Raw genomic sequence first — 23836 nt, 5'->3', positions numbered from 1 at the left:
TGGCACTATATCTTGTTCCACTGTGTGCCCATTTGCCACCATTTTTTGTGTGACTCTGTTGCATTCATTGTTAAAAAAATTATTTTAAAACAATTTATTAAAAATCTGTCCAACTCATCCGTCAATATATTCATTGACTCTCACACCCCACAAGTCCCTGTGGAAGAGAAATCCAGAGACTAATAACCCTCTGAGGGAAGAGATGACTGGTAATATATAACATAGCGACAGTACCATATTACAAGGCTAGAAATAACAATAAATGTACTTTAATGTACTACAGAACCATAAATAACTATATCTAATCTGTACCATATAACACGAGACATGTGCCTGTCCGACATTAATTTACTGTCTTCCTAAATGTCAGCCATCTCCTGGAAAAGCCAGTCCTTTAATTGTGAACAAACAAATGTGTCAAGCTGAGGGAGCAAAGGATGTCAGTGTCTTCACGACAGAGGCCTGGGCCTTTCCAGAGTCTGCACCCTCCCTGGATTCACTTCCTGTCCCTTCATTTGCTGCAAGTCACCAATTGAAGGTCAGAATGAGAAAAGAAATGGAAAGGGGGAGAAAAGAAGGTGCTTTACTCACAGATGTTGGAGACAGGAGGAAGTTTTCAGTCTGGATGAAGCCCCAGGTTTCCTCATTGTCCAGCTTCCGCATTCAGACGAGGGAGCTGATTGGATGGAGGAAGAGAGTCCTTCCGGTCCATCAACTCTTCCCATTGGTCAGCAACCTTCCGGTGCACGCAAAGGAATCCGCGGTGACGCCTCAGGGTTCCAGTGCGCATGCCCGGCGCGCGGACACAGCAGCTCCGCCCCACTCATTCTTCCCCCTCCTCGAGACAAGGTTTCCAGGCAACCGCTGAAAGCTCCGGCCAGAGCTAGAAGCCACTCGGTAATTTCCCCTCTCCCCCCCGGCACATGACTGCGCATGTGCAAGGGAAAGCTCACCCCTGATATTCCTGCTGAGGTATTGACCATTGGGAAGAGTTAAGACCGGAAGGACTCTTGTCCTCCATCCAGTCAGCGCGACCTTTCTGTGAATGGAGATTGAGCTTCACACAGACCCAAACGTCCTCCTGTCTCTAACATCTGTGAGTAAAACACTTTCTTTTCTCCCCCTTTCCATTTCTTTTCTCATTCTGAAGGGAAAGGAAGCGAATCCAGAGAGGGTGCAGACTCTGGAAAGCTTGGCCCAGGTCTCTCTCTCTCTCTCTAACACATTGACACCCTTTGCTCCGTCAGCTTGACACATTTATTTGTCTGGCTAAAAGAATGGTCTCTTTCATAATGTCCACTAACCCCTGACGCTCTCAGTCCATCGCCAACGGTTCTTTTGCCAGGCAAACAGCAGCAGGAGAGTGGGCACCCCTGCCTCGTCCCCCAGTGCAGCCTGAAATAATCTGAACTCACCCGGTTCGTTCGTATAAATGCCACCAGTGCCTGGTATAACAACCAGACCCATTCCACAAAACCTGCCCAAATCCAAACTGCCCGAGGACCTCCCACAAATAGTCCCACTCCACTCGATCAAAGGCCTTCTCTACATCCATTGCGACCACCAACTCTACCTCTCGTCCCTCTGGAGGTATCATGATCACATTGAGTAGCCTCCTGATGTTGGCCGCCAGATGCCTCCCCTTCACAAACCCCGTCTGGTCCTCCCCTGTCACCCACGGGACCCAATCCTCTATTCTCAAGGCAAAGATCTTAGCCAACATTTAGCAGGGAGATCGGTCTCTTTGCCACACATTGTTCCAGGTCCTTTAAGGAAAAAGGAAGAGGGTTCCAGGAATGACCACAATAAAATACAGGTTTTCCAAATATCCAAAATCCAAAGTCTAATGGAATGTTCCTTCAGCGGGAGGTTTACTGTTGCGGGAGATCCGTCTTTCCAGCAGTGAGACTTCCATGATGGGGGAAGACACGGAGAGTGAGTCAGTCTGGGAGGAATACGTTCCAATGTTTCAGCCATTTGCAGGTTTTTTAATTTATATTTTTATTGATTTTTTTCCATTTTAACAAATATCCAACAAAAGCTCAGGATTGGTGCAGCACAGCAGAAATCTCTCAGCAATACAGAAATACAGGAGAGGACAGGAGGATGACAATACAGATGGATCAGTATAATCATTAAGCTTGGTGCATCCGTGTGTACCAATGGATATCCTGGAGAACAAGGGAGAAGACGAAGCTCGCATCGACCACCAAAATCCAGGATAAGATCACGGTGCCAGGTTCAGGCAGGTGTCAGAACACATCTCCCCCATCTCCAGTCACACCAGAGGCATTAATAACACATCCTTATGTCCCCTTCTCAGGTACAAGACCTATCTATACCTTTGCAGGAACCAGTCAACGTTTCTTTAACCCCAAAATAGCAGAGACATAAATTTCAGAAAAATATCAAGAAGGACACTCGTCCTAAAAGATACAGCACAGAACAATCATCATTCAACACAATTACACAGAAACCAGCAAATATTCATACAATTGGTTCAAATTCTAATGATGCAGCTTCCAAGAGACTAACAATAACAGGATTTTTTAAAAGTACTACCAAAAGCAGAGGATCTCAGGATAACAGGGACCAAGATACAGCCCTGAGCACACGGTCCCCTGATGTACACCCCTCACCACAAGCCTCATTCGAAACCTCACTCAGCCTCTCAGGACACCCCGGCCAAGAAGGAACCTCCCAAGCAAAATGTGGCAACAGGAAAGTGACCACAGTACAAGACCTGGCCCGGCCCTGTACATCCTTGTACACAGGAGTCAGGCAAGCAAGGATAGTCACACTGTGCAGGACACCCAACCTCACTCCTCTCTCACCACATCCGAGGGCAGCGCACACAAGAAGATTCACACCGTCCTCCACCAAGGAGATTCCACCCACAAGGAGAGGAAAATTCGTCAAGGCACCCAACAACTCGGCATCTCGGGAGGGGTGCGATCCTCCATCCCTGCTCACAGCAAAGGAAACCCCCGAGATACAATGTACCAAATCGGGGCCTACATCAGCACGCTATCTCCTCAAGGAAAAGTAACTCCAAAAGAGAGGAACACCAGGATTGGCCAAAGGATGCCAGACAAGAACCTGCACCATATGTGATAAGTAGATTGTCATCAATATTATCATCTGTACGTAAATAGTAATATATGTATAACTGTTGTAGTTCCAGCATCCGACCATCAGGTGGTATGAGTATGCAGACACATGACCCCGACACACCATGTGTTCCAGGAGAAGGTGTTGGTAAGGAGTTTGCAGCAGTCGCATATTCGAGTAGCTCTGTAGTATCTTAGTGTAAGTTAGTGTTAGACCATTATTTCCAATTGTATTAATCTTACACATTTTAGTAATTCGTTAGTGTAGCGTTAGTAATAAATAACTGTGTTTATGAAACAAAGTCTAATGTTCTTTATTCACACGACAATATCAAGATTCAACATCAGCCCAATGAAAGAACATTGCACTGTGCACCGTCACAAAAAGGATACTCAGGGCAAAGCTGCGTAGCCTCATTGGCGTCAAAACACTGCCTCCCCACGGGAGACCCTGCTTCAACAAGGAGGGCATTCAGGAAGTCACTATATAATCCCACTTGGAGCAGGGTGCCTATCTCCCCCCTCAGCCTCACCCTCAGACCCAATGAGGGCTCAAACATCAATGATCCACAACACTCAAACTCTCACTCAAACCCTCCAACCTACAGGTTACTACCTCCCCAGAACCTATCCCGAGAGGATTGATTGATGATTTGATTGATTTGTTTTATTGTTACGTGCACCGAGGTACAGTGACAAGTATTGTTCTGTGTACAGTCCATACAAATCGTTCCATCCATGAAAAACAAAACATAGGACATAGATAAATACACAATGTAAATACATAGACACAGGCATCGGGTGAAGCATTCGGAGCGCAGTACTACTCAGTGGAGAAGGCGTGTGAAGAGATCAGTTTCATCCATAAGAGAGTTATTCAGGAGTCTGGTGACAGCGGGGAAGAAGCTGATTTTTATCTGTTTTTTTATTCCAGGTGTGGCCTCACCAAGGCCCTGAATCATTGCAACAATACATCCCTGCTCCTGTACTCGAAACCTCTCGCAATGAAGCCAACTTACCATTATCCTTCTTTACCGCCTGCTGCACCTGCATGCTTACCTTCAGCGGCTGGTGCACAATGACACCCAGGTCCCACTGCACACTTCCCTCTCCCAATTTACAGCCATTCAGGTAGTAATCTGCCTTCTTGTTTTTGCTTCCAAATTGAATAACCTCACATATATCCAAATTATAGTGCCATTGATTTACCCAACCTGTCCAGATCATGCTGAAGGATCTCTGCATCCTCGTCACAGTTCACCCTCCCACCCATCTTGGTATCATCGGCAAACTTTAAGATGTTACATTTTATTCCCTCAACCACATCATTAGTGTATATTGTGAGTAGCTGGGGTTCCAGCACCGATCCCTGTGGCACTCCACTAGTTAATGCCTGCCAATTTGAAAAGATCCTGTTAATGCATACTCTTTGTTTCCTTTCTGTCAACCAGTTTTCTATCATTCTCAAAACACTTCCATCAATGTGCTTTAATCTTGCAAGATAATCTCTTACGCGAGACTTTGTCGAACGCTTTCTTAAAGTCCAAATATACCACATTCACTGGCTCCCCCTTGTAAACTCTACCAGTTGACTACTCTTCGTGGCATTTTGCAGCTCGGCCTCATGAGCTCACAGATATTGAGTCAGCACACTCAATCTCTGGTCAGTGACACGGAAAATGTTGGCAGTCATTATTTTCACCACCTCAGAAAGAGTCCCGGAGAGCGCGGAGTCGAGAGATCGCCTGAGGGTCAGGCCGCCATGTTGAAAAAGTGTCTCCAGGCCCTCTCTGACGCCTGTTCGGGTACACTCGGGAGAATTCAGAATATCCAATTCAACTCACAAGTACGTCTTTTGGGACTTGTGGGAGGAAACCGGAGCACCTGGAGGAAACCCACGCAGACACGGGGAGAAGGTGCAGACTCCGCAAGGACAGTGAACCAAGCCACGATTCGAACCCGGGTCCCTGGTGCTGTAAAGCAACAATGCTACCTACTGTGCTACCATGCCTCAGTCATCAAGTATTTTCAGGACCGAGATTGATATGTTTCCAGATATTGAAGATATCAAGGGATATGGGGTATAGTTTGGGAAAATGGTGCTAAGGTGGATTGGCCAATGAGCTCATTGAATGGTTGAGCAGGCTCGATGGGCTGAATGGCCGACTGCAGCTCCGATTTGTTATGGTCTCTGTGTCCAGGACAGCGAGCAGTGAGCATGGATCTGTCAATCAGCCTGAATCAGCACCTTCAGGAGAATTGGGAGGGTGAATATTAGATACAGCAGAGTGAGAATGGAGGGAGAGTGTGTGGGACGGAGATTTACAGCTTTTCGGAATGAAAGAGGAAAGAATGTTCCATAGTAACTGGAATTGTCTATTTTGAATTTCTATCCTGTACTGACAGTGATTTCTTTTATAAATTGTTTCTACAGGATATTAGGAGAGGAGGAATTACAGACAGAAATCACAAACATCGCGTCTCAATCTGACTGAGTCACTTGATTCATCGGGGCATGAATTTCATCGGCCTTTGAATCTCGAAGGAGAAATGTTTGCCCGATCTGTCTATTTTAAAAGATTTTAAACGTCAGTGTGACTGGAAAAGCACTGAGACACACACACCCGAGTGAGAGTGTTCCAGAGCACTGACTGTGGAAAGAGCTTAAACCAGTTACACAGCCTGAAAAAACATCACACCATTCACAGTGGGGAGAGACCGTACACATGTTCTGTGTGTGGACGAAGCTTCAGATCGTCAGAGCTGGAAAAACACAAAGAGACCTCAAACATGGAGAAACCGTGGAAATGTGGGGACTGTGGGAAGGGATATACAGCCCCATCTAAGCTGGAAATTCATCGACGCAGTCACACTGGGGAGAGGCCGTTCACCTGCTCTCAGTGTGGGAAGGGATTCACTCAATTATCCAGCCTGCAGAGACACTAACAAGTTCACGCAGGGGAGAGGCTGTTCACTTGCTCTCAAGTGTGGGATGGGATTTGTTCAGTTATCCACCCTGCGAAGACACCAGTGAGTTCACACAAGGGAGAGGCTGTTCAGGGGCTGTTTAGCACAGGGCTAAATCGCTGGCATTGAAAGCAGACCAACGCAGGCCAGCAGCACGGTTCAATTCCCGTAACAGCCTCCCCGAACAGGTGCCGGAATGTGGCGACTAGGGGCTTTTCATAGTAACTTCATTTGAAAGTCTACTTGTGACAATAAGTGATTTTCATTTCATTTCATTTCACCTGCTCTCCGTGTGGGAAGGGATTCACTCAATTATCCCACTTGCAGAAACACCAGCGAGTTCACACTGGGGAGAGACCATTCATCTGCTCTCAGTGTGGGAAGGGATTCACTCAGTTATCCAGCCTGCGAAGACACCAGCGAGTTCACACTGGGCAGAGATCGTTCACCTGCTCCCAGTGTGGCAAGGGATTCACTGAGTTATCCAGCCTGAAGTCACACCAGCGAAATCACACTAGGGAGAAGCCATTCACCTGCTCTCAGTGTGGGATGGGATTCATTCAGGTATCCAAGCTGAAGAGACACCAGCGACATCACCCTGGAGAGAAGTCATTTGGCTGCTTTCAGTGTGGGAAGGGATTTACTCAGTTATCAAACCTGCTGACACACCAACAAGTTCACAAGTGATTACAGGGATTGGATTCTGCTGTTATTGCTGCTGTGAATCACATCCAAGATTGAACCATGTTCATTCTGACACTTAGTGAAGTGGGAGGGCTGGAGGGTTTCTTTCTGCTGGACTGGCCGGTCTCACGACTTTGCTTCCAGTGGGCTGATGCTCTTTGAGCCTGGGAGAGCACATTTCACTGAAATGATCCACAAAAGCTGGTGAAGGACATGTATTTTATCCTGGATGGCAAATGGTGGTTTTACCCCTACTACAGATAGATCTAAAGTAAAAACAGGAAGTGCTGGCAAATGGGATTACGTCAGCAGGTCAGGTGTTTTCCATGTGTTGGTGCCGACACGATGGGCTGAAGGGCCTCTTCTGCTCTGTATTATTCTGTGATTCTGTGGTAGAAACACCATCTTTACTGACAGTAGATGAGGCTCCAGCTCCGGATGCATCCAGAGATACTGAGGGAAATGAGTGGAAATTGCACAAACACGAGTGATAATTTTCCAGTCTTCCTTAGACACAGGGCTGGTGTCAGAGGACTGGAGAATTATGAATGTTACACCTTGTTCAAAAATGGATGTGAGGATTAAGACGGCAACTACAGACCAATCGGTCTGACTTCAGTGGTAGGGAAACTTCTGGAAACTATAGTTTGGGGCTGAATCAATAGTCACTTAGACAAGTGCAGAATAATTAAGGAAAACCAGACTGGATTCATTGGGAGAAAATTATGATTAATTAACTTGTTGTGGTGTTTTGAGGAGGTAACAGAGAAGGTTGATAAGGGCAGCACTGTTGATGTAGTGCATACGATTTTCAAAAGACATTTGACATAGTATCACACAACCGACTTGTGAGAAAAAATCTAATTCATGGAATAACAAGGAAAGTCAGCACTTGGATAAGGAATTGGCTGAGTGACAGGAACAGTGTCTTAGACTTTATTAATGGGAGAGGCGGTGACGCAGTGGTATTGTCACTGGACGAGTAATCCAGAGACCTAGGGTGATGATCTGGGGACCCGGGTTCGAATCCCACTACAGCGGGTGCTGGATTTAAACTCAATAAAATATCTGGAATTAAAAGTCTCATGATGACCATGAAACCATTGCCGATTGACGTAAAAACCCATCTGGTTCACTGATCTCCTTCAGGGAAGGAAATCTGCTGCCTTACCTGGTCTGGACTACATGTGACTTCAGACCCACAGCAATGTGGTTCACTCTTAACTGCCCCCTCAAGGGCAATTGGGGATGGGCAATAAATGCTGGTCCAGCCTGAGAAGCCCACGTCCCATAAACAAATTTTTAAAAATGAATTGGGGCAGTGAGCACAAGGTCATGTTGAATTTGTATAAGTTAGGGCACATCTGGAGCACTGTATCCAATTCTGGTCACTGTGAATGAGGAAGGATGTGAAGATGTGCGAGTACAGAGGAGATTCACCAGAATGATTCCAGGGATAAAGATGTAGCTATGAGGATAGATTGGAGAGATTGGGTCTGTTTTCCTTCGAGAAATGAAGGCTGAGACTTGTTAGAGGTGTTCAACATCCTGAGGGGTTTGGACAGGGTAAATAGTGAGAATCTATTCCCACTGAAGAGAGAATCCGGAACAAGAGGGCACAGATCCAAAATAATTGGCAAAAGATTAAAAGTGCGGAGAGGGAATTTTTATTCACCCACAGGGTGGTTGGAGACTAGAATGAACTTCCTGAGAGGGTGGTGGAGGCAGATTCGATTGAGGTATTTCAAAAGAGAATTGGATTGATATCTGAAAAGAAAGAATGTGGAAGGTTACGGGGATAAGACAGGGGAGTGGGACTGGGTAGAATTCTCTGCCAGAGAGCCAGAGCAGACTCGATGGGCCGAATGGCCTCTTCCTGCACTGTGAAGATTCTGTGATTCAGTGAAGTAAGTACACCAGCTGATTCTGTACAGTGGGTCGCACTCTCGCCTCTGAGTCAGGAGGTGGGGGGAGTTGAATCTCCTCTCCAGAGACTCGAGCCCCCACAGTCAACTCTCCCGGTGTCAGTACTGAGGGAGTGTCGTCCTGTCAGAGGGACCATCTTTAGAGTGAGACATTAAGCGTGCCGCCCCTTTAAAATATGCCCCTCCTTCTAAACTGACAGAGGGCCTCAAGGAGGTGCAAGAAAGCTTCACAAGGATGATAGCAGGACTGAAATTACATGATAGCTGGAATAGGTTGGTGATATTTCCTCTGGGAAAGAGAAGGCTGAAGACTGACCCGAGAGAGACTTTAATGGGTGTGATTGGATTGACATCATCAACTCATCACTGTGATTGCAGGATGGAAATTCAGAGCTGACAATTTTATTTATCACAGAAAATTCTTCATCTCAAACTATAAATCTCTGTCTTCCTGAGACTCCCTCCTCCCTATTGACTGTAACATTAACTCATCCCACTATCCTCCTCCTGTTTTTCACCCAATTCTCCTCCCCTGAAGGTGCTGACTATCGGGTTCAGTTTCATTCTCACCTGTTGCCCTCACAGATATGTCACCCAGGTGCTTAAATCTTTACACCTGAAGTTAACAAACTGTTTTGCTAAGGGGGACATCACGATTAAATCCAGTGACTACTCACATGTACTTTTCCTACAGTCCAGATGTGGAGGTGTTGTGGGGCAGGGTTGATGAGTCGGATGTACTGCCTCCTCCGAGTCTATCTCTGTATTTCGAACGGTTGTGTGAGATTGGTGATGGTGAATAATGGCGATGACATTACCCATAATCCACTGCAGTTCAGAAACCCCCCAATCTGTCACATTGAGGGAGTCTGTGTCGGGGCCGAGATGAGGGGTGGGGGATGGGGTATCACTCTGGCTGCATCATCAATAATGTCACATGACTGCGGTGTCACTGCAACTTGTGATTCAGAGGCCGGTCTGGGATCCTCAGTTAGGGTTATCAGAGGTCAGTGTATATCCAGGGTTAGGGTTGCTGTTGGTTTAAGGTTGTGTTTCAGGTTAGGGTCATATTTGGCAAAGTAAAGATTCGGTTTTAGGGTTTGGGTTATCAGGAGTTAATGTTAGGTTATGGTTAGGATTAGTTTATGCTTGTATGGTTATAGGCGATTCGGGGTTAGGGTTTAGTTATAAAGAGTTAGGGTTAGTAGATAATCAGTGTTTGTTTTAAGAAGTTTTATGATCAGTGGATACTTCAGATGATGAGTGATTAAAGTGAATGGATATTTACGGTGGAGATAGTGGGCATTCGCGGTTAAGGTTATTGAGGATGTTAGTTAATTTTAATTAATAATAATCTTCACTATTGTCACAAGTAGGCTTACATTAACACTGCAATGAAGTTACTGTGAAAAGCCCCTAGTCGCCACATTCCGGCGCCTGTTCGGGTACACTGAGGAAGAATTGAGAATGTCCAAATTACCTGACAAGCACATCTTTCAGGCATTATGGGAGGAAACCAAAGCACCCGGAGGAAACCCATGCAGATACAGGGAGAACGTGCAGACTCCACACAGGCAGTGACCCAAAACGGAATCGAACCTGGGACCCTGGAGCTGTGAAGTAACAGTGCTAACCATTGTGGTTGTTATGATTAGATTAAGAGTATTCGGTGTTATGATTTGGATTATTAGAGGTTAGGATTAGTGTTATTAAGGTTAAGGTTAGTGCTTTTATAGGTTCGGGTGATTTGGGGTTATCAGTTAGCATTGAGGTTATGGTTTTTGGGACTGAGAGTCAGAAACAGCAATTGGCAACATCCAACATCACTCTGTTATTTCCTCCTGTCATTGTTAACCATCATTTTTACCAACAATATGTATATATGAACCACACGTGCTGTAAATATTGAACGTAAAGTGTTACTGTGTATAAATTGAAAATGCCAATAAAAATATTTTTTAAAAACAGCCATTTTTACAATATGTGACTTCTAACTAATCAGTTTCCTCAAAGCCTAATCCTAATCAGAGAGTCACAACTTGTATCTATCGAATGTCTTTAACCAGTAAATATTTCAAGAGAAATCAAAACACCCAGTAGTTAACTGAAAGAGCTAAACCACAAGGCTTAATGTCTTTAAACAAAATCAAATTTTAATGTGATTTTTTTTTTAAAAAAGCACATAATGTAACACTACATTTTGTAATTACCTAAGTTGTAAAGTCCGAACTGTATCGTCGTTCTACTGAAGAGATTCTTTACACATTGTGAGATCTTGAAGGTTTGTTTACTTTTTCAGGGATTAACCCAAAGGTATGCCACAGCCCTCTGGAATGCACATAATTTTCTTCTCAATATTTCAGCAACTATTCTCAGGCCCAAGGATTCGTCCACATCTTTCCATTAGCTTTTGGTAAATTGAGCCTCCAATGCTTGATGACTCTGGATTACTCAGCACAAGATTGAGCCTCACTGCCTTCTGGTTCTGACTTTGGGCAGACAGATATTTTTTTCCAACCAGCACCCAGATCTTCTTCACTCCTCATTTCAAGCTCACTGTTGAAGCTGATTGCTTCCACTACCAGAGAAACCAACTGTGCCGGTCACTGTAGGTTTCTTCATCTAGCTCCAAGCTAGGTAAATCTTCCAGCTTTTTTCCCCTCACGAAGTCCAAGGAAACTTGAAAATACAGTAGACCAAATCTTCAATTGCCTTCTGTGAGAAATGCCAAGATAAATTCAACAAAAGAACCTCCCAAACCCTGCAGCCCACCTTCATGGCAATGTGATATGTTCACAGAACGTTCCAAACACAAAAGCAAAGTGAATATGATTTACCTTCAAAGCAACCTTTCATTCTGTGATCCACATTAAATATGAAATTAGATTTTCGCAACAATTCTCAAAGAGAATAAGTGGGCTGGAAGCAAACTTATGAGATCAACCAGTCCAGCAGGAAGGAACCATCCCACTTCTACTAGCTGTCAGATTGAACATGATCCAGTCATGGGAGTGAGAAACAGCAGCAATAACAATAGAATTCGAACACTGTAATCACTGGTGAGCTTGTTCAGGTTTCAGTTCAGATAACCGACTGAATCTCTACCCACACAGTGAGCTGGAGAATTGTCTCTCCCCAGTGAGAACTCGTTGGTATGTCAGCAGATTGGATGACCAGGTGAATCCCTGCCCCCACTCATAGGGAGCTGGTCAAGGGCCTCTCCCCGGTGTGAACTCACTGATGTGTTAGCAGATTGAACTGTTGCTAACACAATTATATCTTTGTTTTCAAACAAGGTGAAGAAGCAGTGCACAATATTTTAGATGTGGCCTCACCAAGACCCTGCACAACTTCCATTCCCCTTCTACTAGCAAACCAACGTTTTGTGATTCCTGTACCAGGACACCCAGATTTCTCTGTACCACTTAGTATTGCAATCTCGCTCCATTTAAATAGGATACTGTTTCTCTATTCCTCTTGCCAAAGTGAACATGCTCATATTCTCTCACATCATATTCCATCTGCATTTTTCCCCCACACACTTAACCTGCCTGCATCTTTTTGTAGACATAGAATTTACAGTGCAGAAGGAGGCCATTCGACCCATCAAGCCTGCACCAGCCCTCGGAAAGAGCACCCTACTTATCCCCACCCTTCCACCCTATCCCCCTAACCCGTTCTAACCAAGCAGTTAAACTGGGACTCACTGACATCTCATCTGAAAGATGGTACCTCCAACAGAGCAGCACTACCGCAGTGCTGCACTGCAGTATCAGCCGAGTTTTGTTCTACAGTCCTGAATGGGAAGATGAGCCCAGAACTTTGGAACTCAAGAGGTAGGAGTGTTACCCACTGAGTTCTGACTGACAGTGAAGGTGAAGAGGACTGGGAGGAGGTATGTGCGGAGCATCAAAACCATCACAGACCAGGTGGGCCGATTGGCCTGATTCTTTGATGTCCATTCTATGTCATTTCAACCAGTGGAACATTTCAACCACTGAATGATCAATTTCATATTAAGGATTGTTTGGGTGTAATGCTGAAAGCAAACTTTTTTTGTAAAATAATTTCAGCTGAGTGTTTCTGAATGAATGAGGCGAGATCACAGGCAGCAGTTCTTAAAGAGACAGCAGTTCTTAAAGAGACAGCAATTCTGAAAGAGACACCGATCACCCAGAAAATCTGCAGCCCAAGTGATCCCACATCAATGATATCACACAGGTTGTTCAATCCAAATCTGTTTTTTTGACATAATCCAGAATATTAAACTCTAGTCCAGTTACAGGGGGCTGTAACTTCAGCAGAATGGAACTCCAAGTGGCAGAATGAATAAGGTTTGATCCTGAACAGCAGCAACAACAGTAAAATCCTTCTCCCTCTCAAATGTTTTTCCCCACACACTCCCTCCTCCTTGTTGATTTTAATACTGATTCATCCGAATATCCGCCTCCTGCTTTCCTCCCAATTCTCCTTCCTTGAAGGTGCTGACTCTCGGGTTCAGTTTCACTCTCACCCATTGCCCTCCCCAAATGTCACCCAGGAGTCTAAATCTTTACACCTGAAGTGAACAAATTGTTTTCTTTTTTTTTAAACAAACAATTTTATTGAGGTATTTTAGGCATATAGAAAAAGTGACATTGTACAGTACAAAAAAAAAAAGTCAAGACACAAATTACAATTTAAACATAGTGCAAACCTCGGCTCTGTTCACGCATGGACCTGCCTCATATCCCCCTACTCTACCCTAGCCCCCCTCCTCCCCCCCCCCCCCCACTGCTGACGCTTATAAATGGCTGCCACCTGAGGGTGAACCCTAGTAGCGAACCTCTTAAGGCGAACTTGACTTTCTGTAGGCCAAGAAAGCTTGCCATGCCCGATAGCCATACCTCAGCCCTCAGGGGCTTTGAGTCCCTCCATGCTGACAGTATTCGTCGCCGGGCTACCAGGGAAGCAAAGGCCAGTACATCGGCCTCCCTTTCTTCCTGGATTCCCGGGTCCTCCGAAACCCCAAAGATTGCCACCTCCGGGCTCATTACCACCCCAGTTTTCAACACCCGGGACATGACCTCTGCGAATCCCTGCCAATACCCCCGAGTTTAAGGCACGACCAGAAACATGTGTACATGTTTAGCCGGACCTCCAGCTCATCTAGCACACTTGTCCTCCAGCTTGAAGAATTTACTCATCCGGGCCACCGTCATGTGGGCCCGGTGCACGACCTTAAACTGGATCAGGCTGAGCCTGGCGCATGTTGCGGTCGTGTTTACTCTGCTCAGGGCTTCTTCCCAAATACCGTCCTCCAGCCCCCCCCCCCCCCCCTCCCACTTAAGCTTCACGTCCTCGGTCTGCGCATCCTCAGCTCTCATTAGCTTCTTGTAGACGTCCGAAACTCTACCCTCTCCCCATGAAACTATCCTGTCCTACCACCCTTTCAGCGGGAGGCGTGGGAAAGACGGCACCAGTCTGCATACAAAATGCCTCACCTGCAAGTATCTAAAGTCGTTCCCTCTCGTCAGCCCAAACTTCTCCTCCAGCGCCCTCATGCTCGGAAATCTCCCTTCCAGGAACAGACCCCCCATCCTCACAATCCCCGCCCTACTCCACAGTCGATACCCCCCCCATCCATGTTCCCCAGGGCAAATTGGTGGTTGCCGCAGATTGGGGTCCACACCGATACTCTTACCTCCCCTACATGCCACCTCCACTGGCGCCAGATCCGAAGAGCCGCCACCACTTTCGGGCTGGTGGAGTACCGTGCCGGCGAAAGTGGCAGAGGCATCGTGACCAGGGCTGCTAAGCTAGTGCCCCTGCACGAAGCAGCCTCCATCCACTCCCAAACCGACCCCGCACCCACCATCCATTTCCTTATCATCACTGTGTTGGCTGCCCAGTAATAGTTGCTGAAGTTCGGCAACGCCAGCCCCTCTTCTCCTCTGTTCCTTTCAAGCATCGCCCTCTTCATCTGCGGGGACTTCCCAGCCCATACAAATCCCAGAATAAATTTATTCAGCCTCTTAAACCTCTAGGGCAGCACGGTAGCATTGTGGATAGCACAATTGCTTCACAGCTCCAGGGTCCCAGGTTCGATTCCGGCTTGGATCACTGTCTGTGCGGAGTCTGCACATCCTCCCCGTGTGTGCATGGGTTTCCTCCGGGTGCTCCGGTTTCCTCCCACAGTCCAAAGATGTACAGGTTAGGTGGATTGGTCATGATAAATTGCCCTTCGTGTCCAAAATTGGCCTTAGTGTTGGGTAGGGTTCCTGGGTTATGGGGATAGGATGGAGGTGTTGACCTTGGGTAGGGTGCTCTTTCCAAGAGCCGGTGCAGACTCGATGGGCCGAATGGCCTCCTTCTGCACTGTAAATTCTATGATGATAAAGAAGGACCGTGGGATAAAGATGGGGAGACACTGAAAAACAAACAAGAACCGCAGGAGAATCGTCATCTTAACAGTCTGCACCCTCCCCGCCAATGACAGCGGGAGCGCATCCCACCTCCAGACCTCCTCCCTCACTCGTTCCACCAGTCGGGACAGGTTGAGTTTGTGCAACCTGCCGCAGTCCCATGCCACCTGAATCCCCAAATATCGAAAACTCTCCCCCACTAGCTTGAACGGCAACCCCTTCAGCCTACTCTCCTGCCCCCTCGCCTGAATTACAAAAAACTCACTCTTAGCCGTGTTCAGTTTGTATCTGGAGAATCGGCCAAATTCCCTCAGGGTTGCCATAATACCGTCTATCCCCACCATTGGGTCCGATACATATAACAGCAGATCATCCGCGTATAACGAGACTCAATGTTCCACTCCCCCCGGACCAGCCCTTTCCAGTCCCCAGAAGCTCAGCGCAATTGCCAGCAGCTCGATGGCCAGCACAAACAGCAGTGGGGAGAGAGGGCAGTCCTGTCTTGTCCCACAGTGCAGTCTAAAGTAGTCCGATGTCATCCTGTTCGTCCTTACACTCGCCTTCGGGGCCTGATACAATAGCCTAACCCAGTCGATGAACACCCCGCCCCCCCCCCCCCGAACCGTCCTTGTACCTCCCACAGATAATCCCACTCGACCCGGTCAAAAGTCTTTTCAGCATCCATGGCTACCACTATCTCTACCTCCCTACTCTCCGGGGGCATCATAATCACGTTGAACAGCCTTCTTATGTTGGCCACCAGCTGCCTCCCCTTTACAAACCCGGTTTGGTCCTCCACAATTACAGCCGGTACACAGTCCTGAACTCTGGTCGCCAAAATCATGGCCAGTAACTTGGCATCTACGTTAATCAACGAGATCGGCCTGAATGACCCACAGGCCTCCTGGTCCTTATCCCGTTTCAGAATGAGCGAGATGGTGGCCTGCAACATGGTCGGGGGTAAACTCCCTCTGTCTCTTGCCTCATTGAAGACCCTGACCAGCACCGGCCCCACTATCCTGGCAAATTGTTTGTAAAACTCCACCGGATACCCGTCCGGCCCCGGGGCTTTACCCGACTGCATTACCTTCAGACTCCCCAACACCTCTTTGATCCTGACCAGGGCCCCCAGTCCGTCCACCAACACCCTCCCCACTCTTGGGAATGTCAGTCCATCCAAGAATCGCCTCATCCCCCCCCCCCCCCCCCCCCCGGCCCCGGTCGGTTCCAAAGTGTACAGCTCCCTATAAAAGTCCCTAAAAACCTTGTTCAGCCCTGTTGGATCACCCACTAGATTACCTTCCCCATCCACTACCCTCCCTATTTCCCTAGCCGCTTCCCTCTTCTTCAGCTGCTGCGCAAGCATTCTACTGGCCTTCTCCCCATGCTTATAAATCGTGCCTTTTACCTTTCTAAGCTGCTCTACAGCCTTGCCTGTAGTCAGCACCCCAAATTCGGCCGGCAGCCTCTGTCGTTTCCTGAGTAACTGTGGCCTTGGGGATTCCGCGTAACTCCTGTCTGTCTGTAGAATTTCCTTAATCAGTCGGTCCGTCTCTGCCCTACCTGTCCTGTCCCTGTACGCCCGGATTGAAACCAGCTCCCATCTCACCACTGCCTTCAGTTCCTCCCAGAGCACCGCTGCCGAGACTTCTCCAGTATCATTCACCTGCAGGTAATTCTGCATGCATTTCCTCAGCCCCTCGCACACCGCCTCGTCCGCGATTAGTCCAACTTCCAGCCTCCATGGTGGGTGCTGAAAGCTGGCCTTACAAAACTGCAGGTCTACCCAGTGCGGAGCATGGTCCAATATGGCAATTGCCGAATATTCTGCCCCCACCATTCCGGCCAGCAGGTCCCTACTCACAACAAAGTAGTCAATTCGAGAATACACCTTGTGGACATGGGAGTAGTACGAGAACTCCCTTGCCATCGGCCGGCTAAATCTCCACAGATCTGCTCCCCCCATTTGCTCCATGAACCCTCTCAGTTCCTTTGCCATCGCTGGTAACCTGCCCGTTCTTGAGCATGACCGGTCCAGGCTCGGGTCCAGGCCTGTATTAAAGTCTCCACCCATGATCAGCTTACGCGAGTCCAAGTCGGGGATCATCCCGAGCATCCTCCTAATAAAATCCACATCGTCCCAATTAGGGGCATACACACTGACCAGGACTACTCTCACCCCTTCGAGCTTACCCCTCACCATAACGAACCTGCCACCCCCATCCACAACTGTGCCCTCCGCCTCAAATTGTACCCTTTTATTAATCAGGATCGCAACCCCCCTCGTCTTAGAATCAAGCCCCGAATGAAAGACCTGACTGACCCAGCCCTTCCTTAACCTAACCTGCCACTTTCAGGTGCGTCTCCTGCAACAAGATGATGTCCGCCTTCAGAACCCGCAGGTGCGCAAACACACGCGCCCTCTTCACCGGCCCGTTTAACCCTCTAACGTTCCAGGTGATCAGCCTGGTTGGGGGGGCACTGCATTCCCCCCCCCCCCCCTTTGCCAATCAGCCATCCCCTTTCCTTGGCCAGCTCCCCAGACATGTGTCGCGCTTTCTCAGGCCCACCTCCTGGTCGGCTCCACCCATGACCTCCTCTCGGTTACCATGCCCAGTTCTTATCCCCCCCAGCAGAACAACTCCCCCCCCCCCCCCCCCCCCCCCGCCCCCAGCAACACCATCCTATCACCTAACCTTTGCCCTAATCGAACTATATGGACACCCCCCACCTCGGCTCCCGTTGACCAGCTGCACTCAGCTAGCCTGGGGCTCCCAGCCTAGGCTCCAGCCCGTCTCCCACCGATTGTTCCCAGTCACCCCGACCCCTCCACATCACTTCCCCAGATCAGCCCGACTGAAGCAAACGCTCTATACAAGTCATAAACAACCCCCGCAATAGCACAATTCAAGTTAAACAAGAAAAAAAGAGATAAGAAATAACAGGCACTCTCATACAGACACAGAAAAAAAAATTGCACAAAGTTCCCCTGAAGCATCCATTTTAACCCAACCCTTTTAAACTGTTTTCTTTAATTCCCCTCCAGCCAGACTCCAACTAAGCAAAGAGCCCAAACAGGAAACATTGAGGTAAACCACGCAAAAAACCACAACAAAAAAAAAGATACATCCCAAAACAGGAGAGACACCACATATACTTAAAAGCTCTAACATGAGTCCAAACGCCCTCAGCTCAGGGCCAGCCCTTGCTTCTTAACGAAGTCAAGCGCGGGAACACCTCGTTCCCCAGCAACTTCTGAAACATACCCTCTACATATGCGGCAGCTTCTAGCCCCTCCGGGAGGCCCACGATTCTCACGTTCTGCCGGCGAGATCTGTTGTCCAGGTCCTCCAGCCTTTCCAGAAGCACTTTTTGCTGGTCCCTCAGCCTCTGAATTTCCACATCCGCCACCGTTTGAAAGTCAGCCTGCTCCTCCACTGACTTCTCCAACTGCTGGAGCTTCTCAGCCTGTTCATCCAGCCTTTTTCCCATCCGATCAATCGACTTCTGAAGTGGCTCCAAGTTGTCACGCTTCAGAGCCAAAAAGCCCTCCTGCATAGTCTGCAGCAGCTGCTCCATTGTGGGCTGGGCTGTCGGCTCCTTGCTCTGAACACCAGCCATGCTAGTCTCTCTCACAGCCTCCACTGTGCCCTTACTCGACCACTTCTTCTGCTGTTTACGGTCCCTCCGGCTTCTTAAGTCCATACAATTCTGTATGGGTCCAGTGCCTGAGTACTATTGCTTTCCAGTTCCGCGCTCAAAAGCGCAAAAAAGTCAGGAGAAAAGGTCCAAACATCCGACCGAAACGGGAGCCACCAAATGTGCGACCTACTCCCTCATAGCTGTCACCGGAGGTCCGTATTCTTTTGTATTAATGGGATAGTCAAAGTATCTTCCACCATAAAGACTGATGCAAAAAAATCTGTTTAACACCTCTGCCACTTCCTTGTTCCCCATAACTGACACAGTGACATGGAGGCACATGGTGGTTAGCACTGTTGCTTCACAGCTCCAGGGACCCAGGTTCAATTCCCGGCTTGGGTCACTGTCTGTACGGAGTCTCCATGTTCTCCCCAAAACTGCGTGGGTTTCCTCCGGGTGCTCCGGTTTCCTCCCACAAGTCCCAAAAGATGTGCTTGTTAGGTGAATTGGACATTCTGAATTCTCCCTCTGTGTACCCGAAAAGGTGCCGGAGTGTGGCGACTGGCGGATTTTCACAGTAACTTCATTGTCGTGTTAATGTAAGCCTATTTGTAACAATAATAAAGATTATAATAATAAAGAATATTATTACTATCTCCTCAGATCTATTTTCTGAGGGGCCTGTGGAGTTGATGTGTCAATCAGATCAGCCGGGAACGTATTGAATGGTGGAGCAGGCTCGAGGGGCCGAGTGGCCTACTCCTGCTCCTAATTCGTATGTTATCACATCCTTTACAATAGATTGTAGCATTTTCCCTCCGACTGATGTCAGGCTAATGGGTCTGTGGTTCCCTGTTTTCTCTCCCTCCTTAAATAGTGGGGTTACATTTACCACCTTCCAATCTGCAGAAACCATTCCAGAATCTATAGAATTGTGAAAGATGATCACCAATGTATCCACTATCTCTACAGCCGCCTCTTTCAACACTCTGGGATGTGGAGCATCAGCTTTTGGGGATTTATTAACTTTCACTCCCATTATTTACTCCAATACTACTTTTTCACTAATACAGTTCCTCGTGCTCACAGGTCCCTTGGTGCTCTCGTGTTTTTGGGACGATTTCTGTATCTTCCTCTGTGAAGACAGACACACATTGTTTAGTTTCTCTGCCATTTCCTTATTCCCCATTATAAACTCTCCTGTCTCTGCCTGGAATGGACCCACATTGGTCTTTGCTAATCTTTTCCTTTTCACATTCCTATAGGAGCTTTTCCAGTTCTCCCCAGTTTGCTCTCATATTCTATTTTCTCTTTATCGGTTTCTTGGTCCTCCTTTGCTGAATTCTAAAACAAGTTCCCAATCCTCAGACTCACTACTATTTTGGCCACTTTATGAGTCTCCTCCATTTATCTACTGGAATCTTTAACTTTTCTTGTTAGCCACAGTAGCTTCATTTTTGCTTCTGAAAGGAATCTATATTTTATGTAAATAAAATGCGAGTGGTTGCCTGTCTATTGTCTATCGTCATACAAAGAACAACAAAGAACAAAGGACAGTACAGCACAGGAACAGGCCCTTCGGCCCACCAAGCCTACTCGGATCATGATGTCTGTCTAAACTAAAACCTTCTGTGCTTCCAGGGTCTGTATCCGTCTATTCCCATCCTATTCATGTATTCGTCAAGGTGCCTCTTAAACGTCACTATCGTACCTGCTTCCACCACCTCCTCCGGCAGCGAGTTCCAGGCACTCACCACCCTCTGTGTAAAAAAATGTCCTCGCACATCTCCTCTAAACTTTGCCCCTCGCACCTTAAACCTGTCACCTGGTAATTGACTTTTCCAACCTGGGTAAAAGCTTCTGACTATCCACTCTGTCCATGCCACTCAATTTTGTAAACTTTTATCAGGTCGTCCCTCAAGCTCCGTCGCTGGAGTGAAAACAATCCGAGTTTATCCAACCTCTCCTCATAGCTAATACCCTCCAGGCCAGGCAACATCCTGGTAAACCTCCTCTGTACTCTCTCCAAAGCCTCCATATCCTTTTGGTAATATGGTGACCAGAATTGTCGGCAATATTCCACGTGTGGCCTAACTAAGGTTCTGTACAGCTGCAGCATGACTTGCCAATTTTTATACTCAATGCCCCGACCAATGAAGACAAACATGCCGTCTGCCTTCTTAGCTACCTTATCCACCTGCGTTGCCACTTTGTGATATGTTTACTGTAATTTCCAAATCTACCACAGACAACTTGCCCCTCAGACCATGACAGTTTCCTTCTGCGAGAAACACCCAGATACATTAGACAAAAGAACCCTGTAACCACCATAGCCCATCTTCATGGCAACGTGGCTGCTTTGGGAACTAAATATCTTCCAACCTGCAAACACCTTTTCATTCTGTGCTCCTCGTCAAACTTGGAATCAGATCATCACAATGAGGCTCAAAAATGGTCAGCCCACCGGAGGCAGAGGTGTTAGACCGGCCAGTCCAGCAGAAAGAAACCCTCCAATCATCACCATTCACCAGATGTCAGAATGAACAAAATGCAGTCCTGGATGTCAGTGAGAGCAGAAACAATAACAACAGAGCCAACATCTGTAATTTATTGTGAACTTGTTGGAATCACAACAGGTGTGATGAATCACAAAACCCCTCCCCACATTGACAGCAGATGAATGGTCTCTCCCCAGAATTAACTCGCTGGTGTCTCCGTAGTTGGGACGGTTCATTGAATGTCTCCCCTGCTCAGAGTAGGTGAATTGCCTCTTCCAGGTGTGAGCTTGCTCGTGTTCCTACAGGGTGTATGGATATCTGAATCCCTTCTCTCACTAAGAGCAGGTTAACGCCTTCCCCCTGTGTGAACTCGCTGGTGTGTCTGCAGGTGGGATAACCGAGCGAATCCCTTCCCACACTGAGAGCAAGTAAAGTGCCTCTCCCCAGTGTGAATTCGCTGGTGTGTCCGCAGGTTCAATGAAGTAGTGAATCCCTTCTCACACTGAGAGCAAATGAATGGCTTCTCCCCAGTGTGAACTCGCTGATGTATCCGCAGGACGGATGATTGAGTGAATCCCTTCTCACACTGAGAGCAGGTGAACGGCTTCTCCCCGGTGTGAACTCGCTGGTGTATCTGCAGATTAGATGAAGTCGTGAATCCCTTCTCACACTGAGAGCAGGTGAATGGCCTATCCCCAGTGTGAAGTCGCTGGTGTGTCCGCAGGCTCAGTAAAGTACTGAATCCCTTCTTACACTGTGAGCAGGTGAACGGCCTCTCCTCAATGTGAACTTGCTGGTGTGTCCGCAGGTTCGATGAAGTAGCGAATCCCTTCTCACACTGAGAGCAGGTGAACAGCTTCTCCCCAGTGTGAAGTCGCTGATGTATCCGCAGGTTGGAAAACTGAGTGAATCCCTTCCCACACTGAGAGCAAATGAATGGCTTCACCCCAGTGTGAATTTGCTGGTGTGTCTGCAGGCTGGATAACACAGTGAATCCCTTCTCACACTGAGAGCAGGTGAATGGCCTCTCCACAGTGTGAACACGCTGGTGTCTCTGGAGTTGGGGTAACACAGCGAATCCCTTCTTACACTGAGAGCAGGTGAATGGCTTCTCCCCAGTGTGAACTCGCTGATGTATCTGCAGGCTGGATAACCGAGTGAATCCCTTCCCACACTGAGAGCAGGTGAACGGCCTCTCCCCAGTGTGAACTCGCTGATGTCTCTGCAGATAGGATAACTTACAGAATCCCTTCTCACACTGAGAGCAGGTGAATGACCTCTCTCCAGTGTGAACTCGCCGGTGTGACTGCAGGGCGGATAACTGAGCGAATCCCTCCTCACACTGAGAGCAGGTGAACGGCTTCTCCCCAGTGTGGACTCGCTGGTGTTTCTGCAGGTCGGATGAAGTAGTGAATCCCTTCTCACAATGAGAGCAGGTGAACGGCCTCTCCGCAGCGTGAACTCGCTGGTGTCTCTGCAGGGTGCATAACACAGTGAATCCCTTCCCACACACAGAGCAGGTAAATGGCCTCTCTCCAGTGTGAATGCGACGATGAATGTCCAGCTGAGATGGAGCCATAAATCCCTTCCCACAGTCCCTACATTTCCACCGTTTCTCCATGTTTTGGGTCTCTTCGTGTCTCCCCAGGTTTGACGATCAGTTGAAGCCTGTAAAAGAAAAATGGGAAAATATGTAATTTGAAACATGGAAGTCTGGCAATACCTGGATAAGGTACATGAGAGAATGTAGGGAAAAATTCCATGAAGGGTTAACAGCTGCTGCAAAAGAAAGTTTTGAAATGCAGATAGCCTTTATCAAACAGGCGTTAAGAAAACAGCTTGTGACTATTCAAGCTGCAAAACTGATGTATGTCTTTTAAGTCACAGCAGATTGAACTTTTAGTTATATGGAAAAAAGCAATATTTCGCACCTTCTTTGAAGTTAATTATTTTAGTAAGCAGCAAAAAAAGAATTGCTAGGATTTTCAGTTGAATTGGGTGACAAATGTTTAGGTGTGAAATTCTGCTGACGCCAGGTGAATATGGGAAGCTGGACCCAACGTGTCCACGGGAACACAGGTTAGCCCCAAATTGGAGTCAGAGTTCTGAGCTGGGGGCAAAAAGCACCTTTAGAAATGACAGAAACTAGATGTAACACCCCTCTGGGATCAAAGTACTTTTGAACATCACAAAGGAAACAATGGAATCAGAGTTCGATGAGCTGAAGTCATGCTGAATATGAATACATAGTCATGTTAGAAATAATTCAGATTAAAGGTACCTTGTTCAATCACAAGTAAAATAAAGTTACTTTATGATAATGTCATATCAACTTAATAACTGCTGGAAGAGAATATAAACCCTAAAAAAGGGGATAGCCAGCAGAGCCAGCTCTCATAGCTCGGTCATGGAAAGAATAGAACATAGCAACCGAGCAGAACAGCGAATCCATCTGAGGAAGACCAACAGCTAAAGAAGAGAGAATCAGCTCTCATAGCTCGGCCATGGGAAGGATAGAGCATAGCAACCGAGCGGAACAGCTAATCCATCTGAGGAAGATCAAAAGCTAAAGAAGAGAGATTGTCAAGGTGGACCTGAAGGTCTTT

General features: G+C 47.4%; 1 protein-coding gene and 1 long non-coding RNA gene across 2 annotated transcripts in view; one reads left to right on the top strand and one right to left on the bottom strand.

Moving 5' to 3' along the window:
- LOC140417959 (uncharacterized) overlaps window positions 1-23836 on the bottom strand; it is a 97997-nt gene that overhangs the window by 70199 nt on the left and 3962 nt on the right. Inside the window, exon 3 of the mRNA XM_072501390.1 lies at window positions 21580-22898. Coding sequence (XP_072357491.1) covers window positions 21580-22851 — 1272 coding nt within the window. The 5' untranslated portion in view covers window positions 22852-22898. The remainder of the gene's footprint in view (window positions 1-21579; window positions 22899-23836) is intronic.
- LOC140421992 (uncharacterized) lies at window positions 787-10651 on the top strand. The gene is made up of 2 exons (XR_011947206.1): window positions 787-1096; window positions 5545-10651. It is a non-coding gene; the product is annotated as an uncharacterized lncRNA (long non-coding RNA).

This window comes from Scyliorhinus torazame, chromosome 5 (genome assembly GCF_047496885.1).
Source record: "Scyliorhinus torazame isolate Kashiwa2021f chromosome 5, sScyTor2.1, whole genome shotgun sequence".
Taxonomy (NCBI): Eukaryota; Metazoa; Chordata; class Chondrichthyes; order Carcharhiniformes; family Scyliorhinidae; genus Scyliorhinus; species Scyliorhinus torazame.
This window is presented reverse-complemented; position numbering and strand designations above follow the sequence as displayed.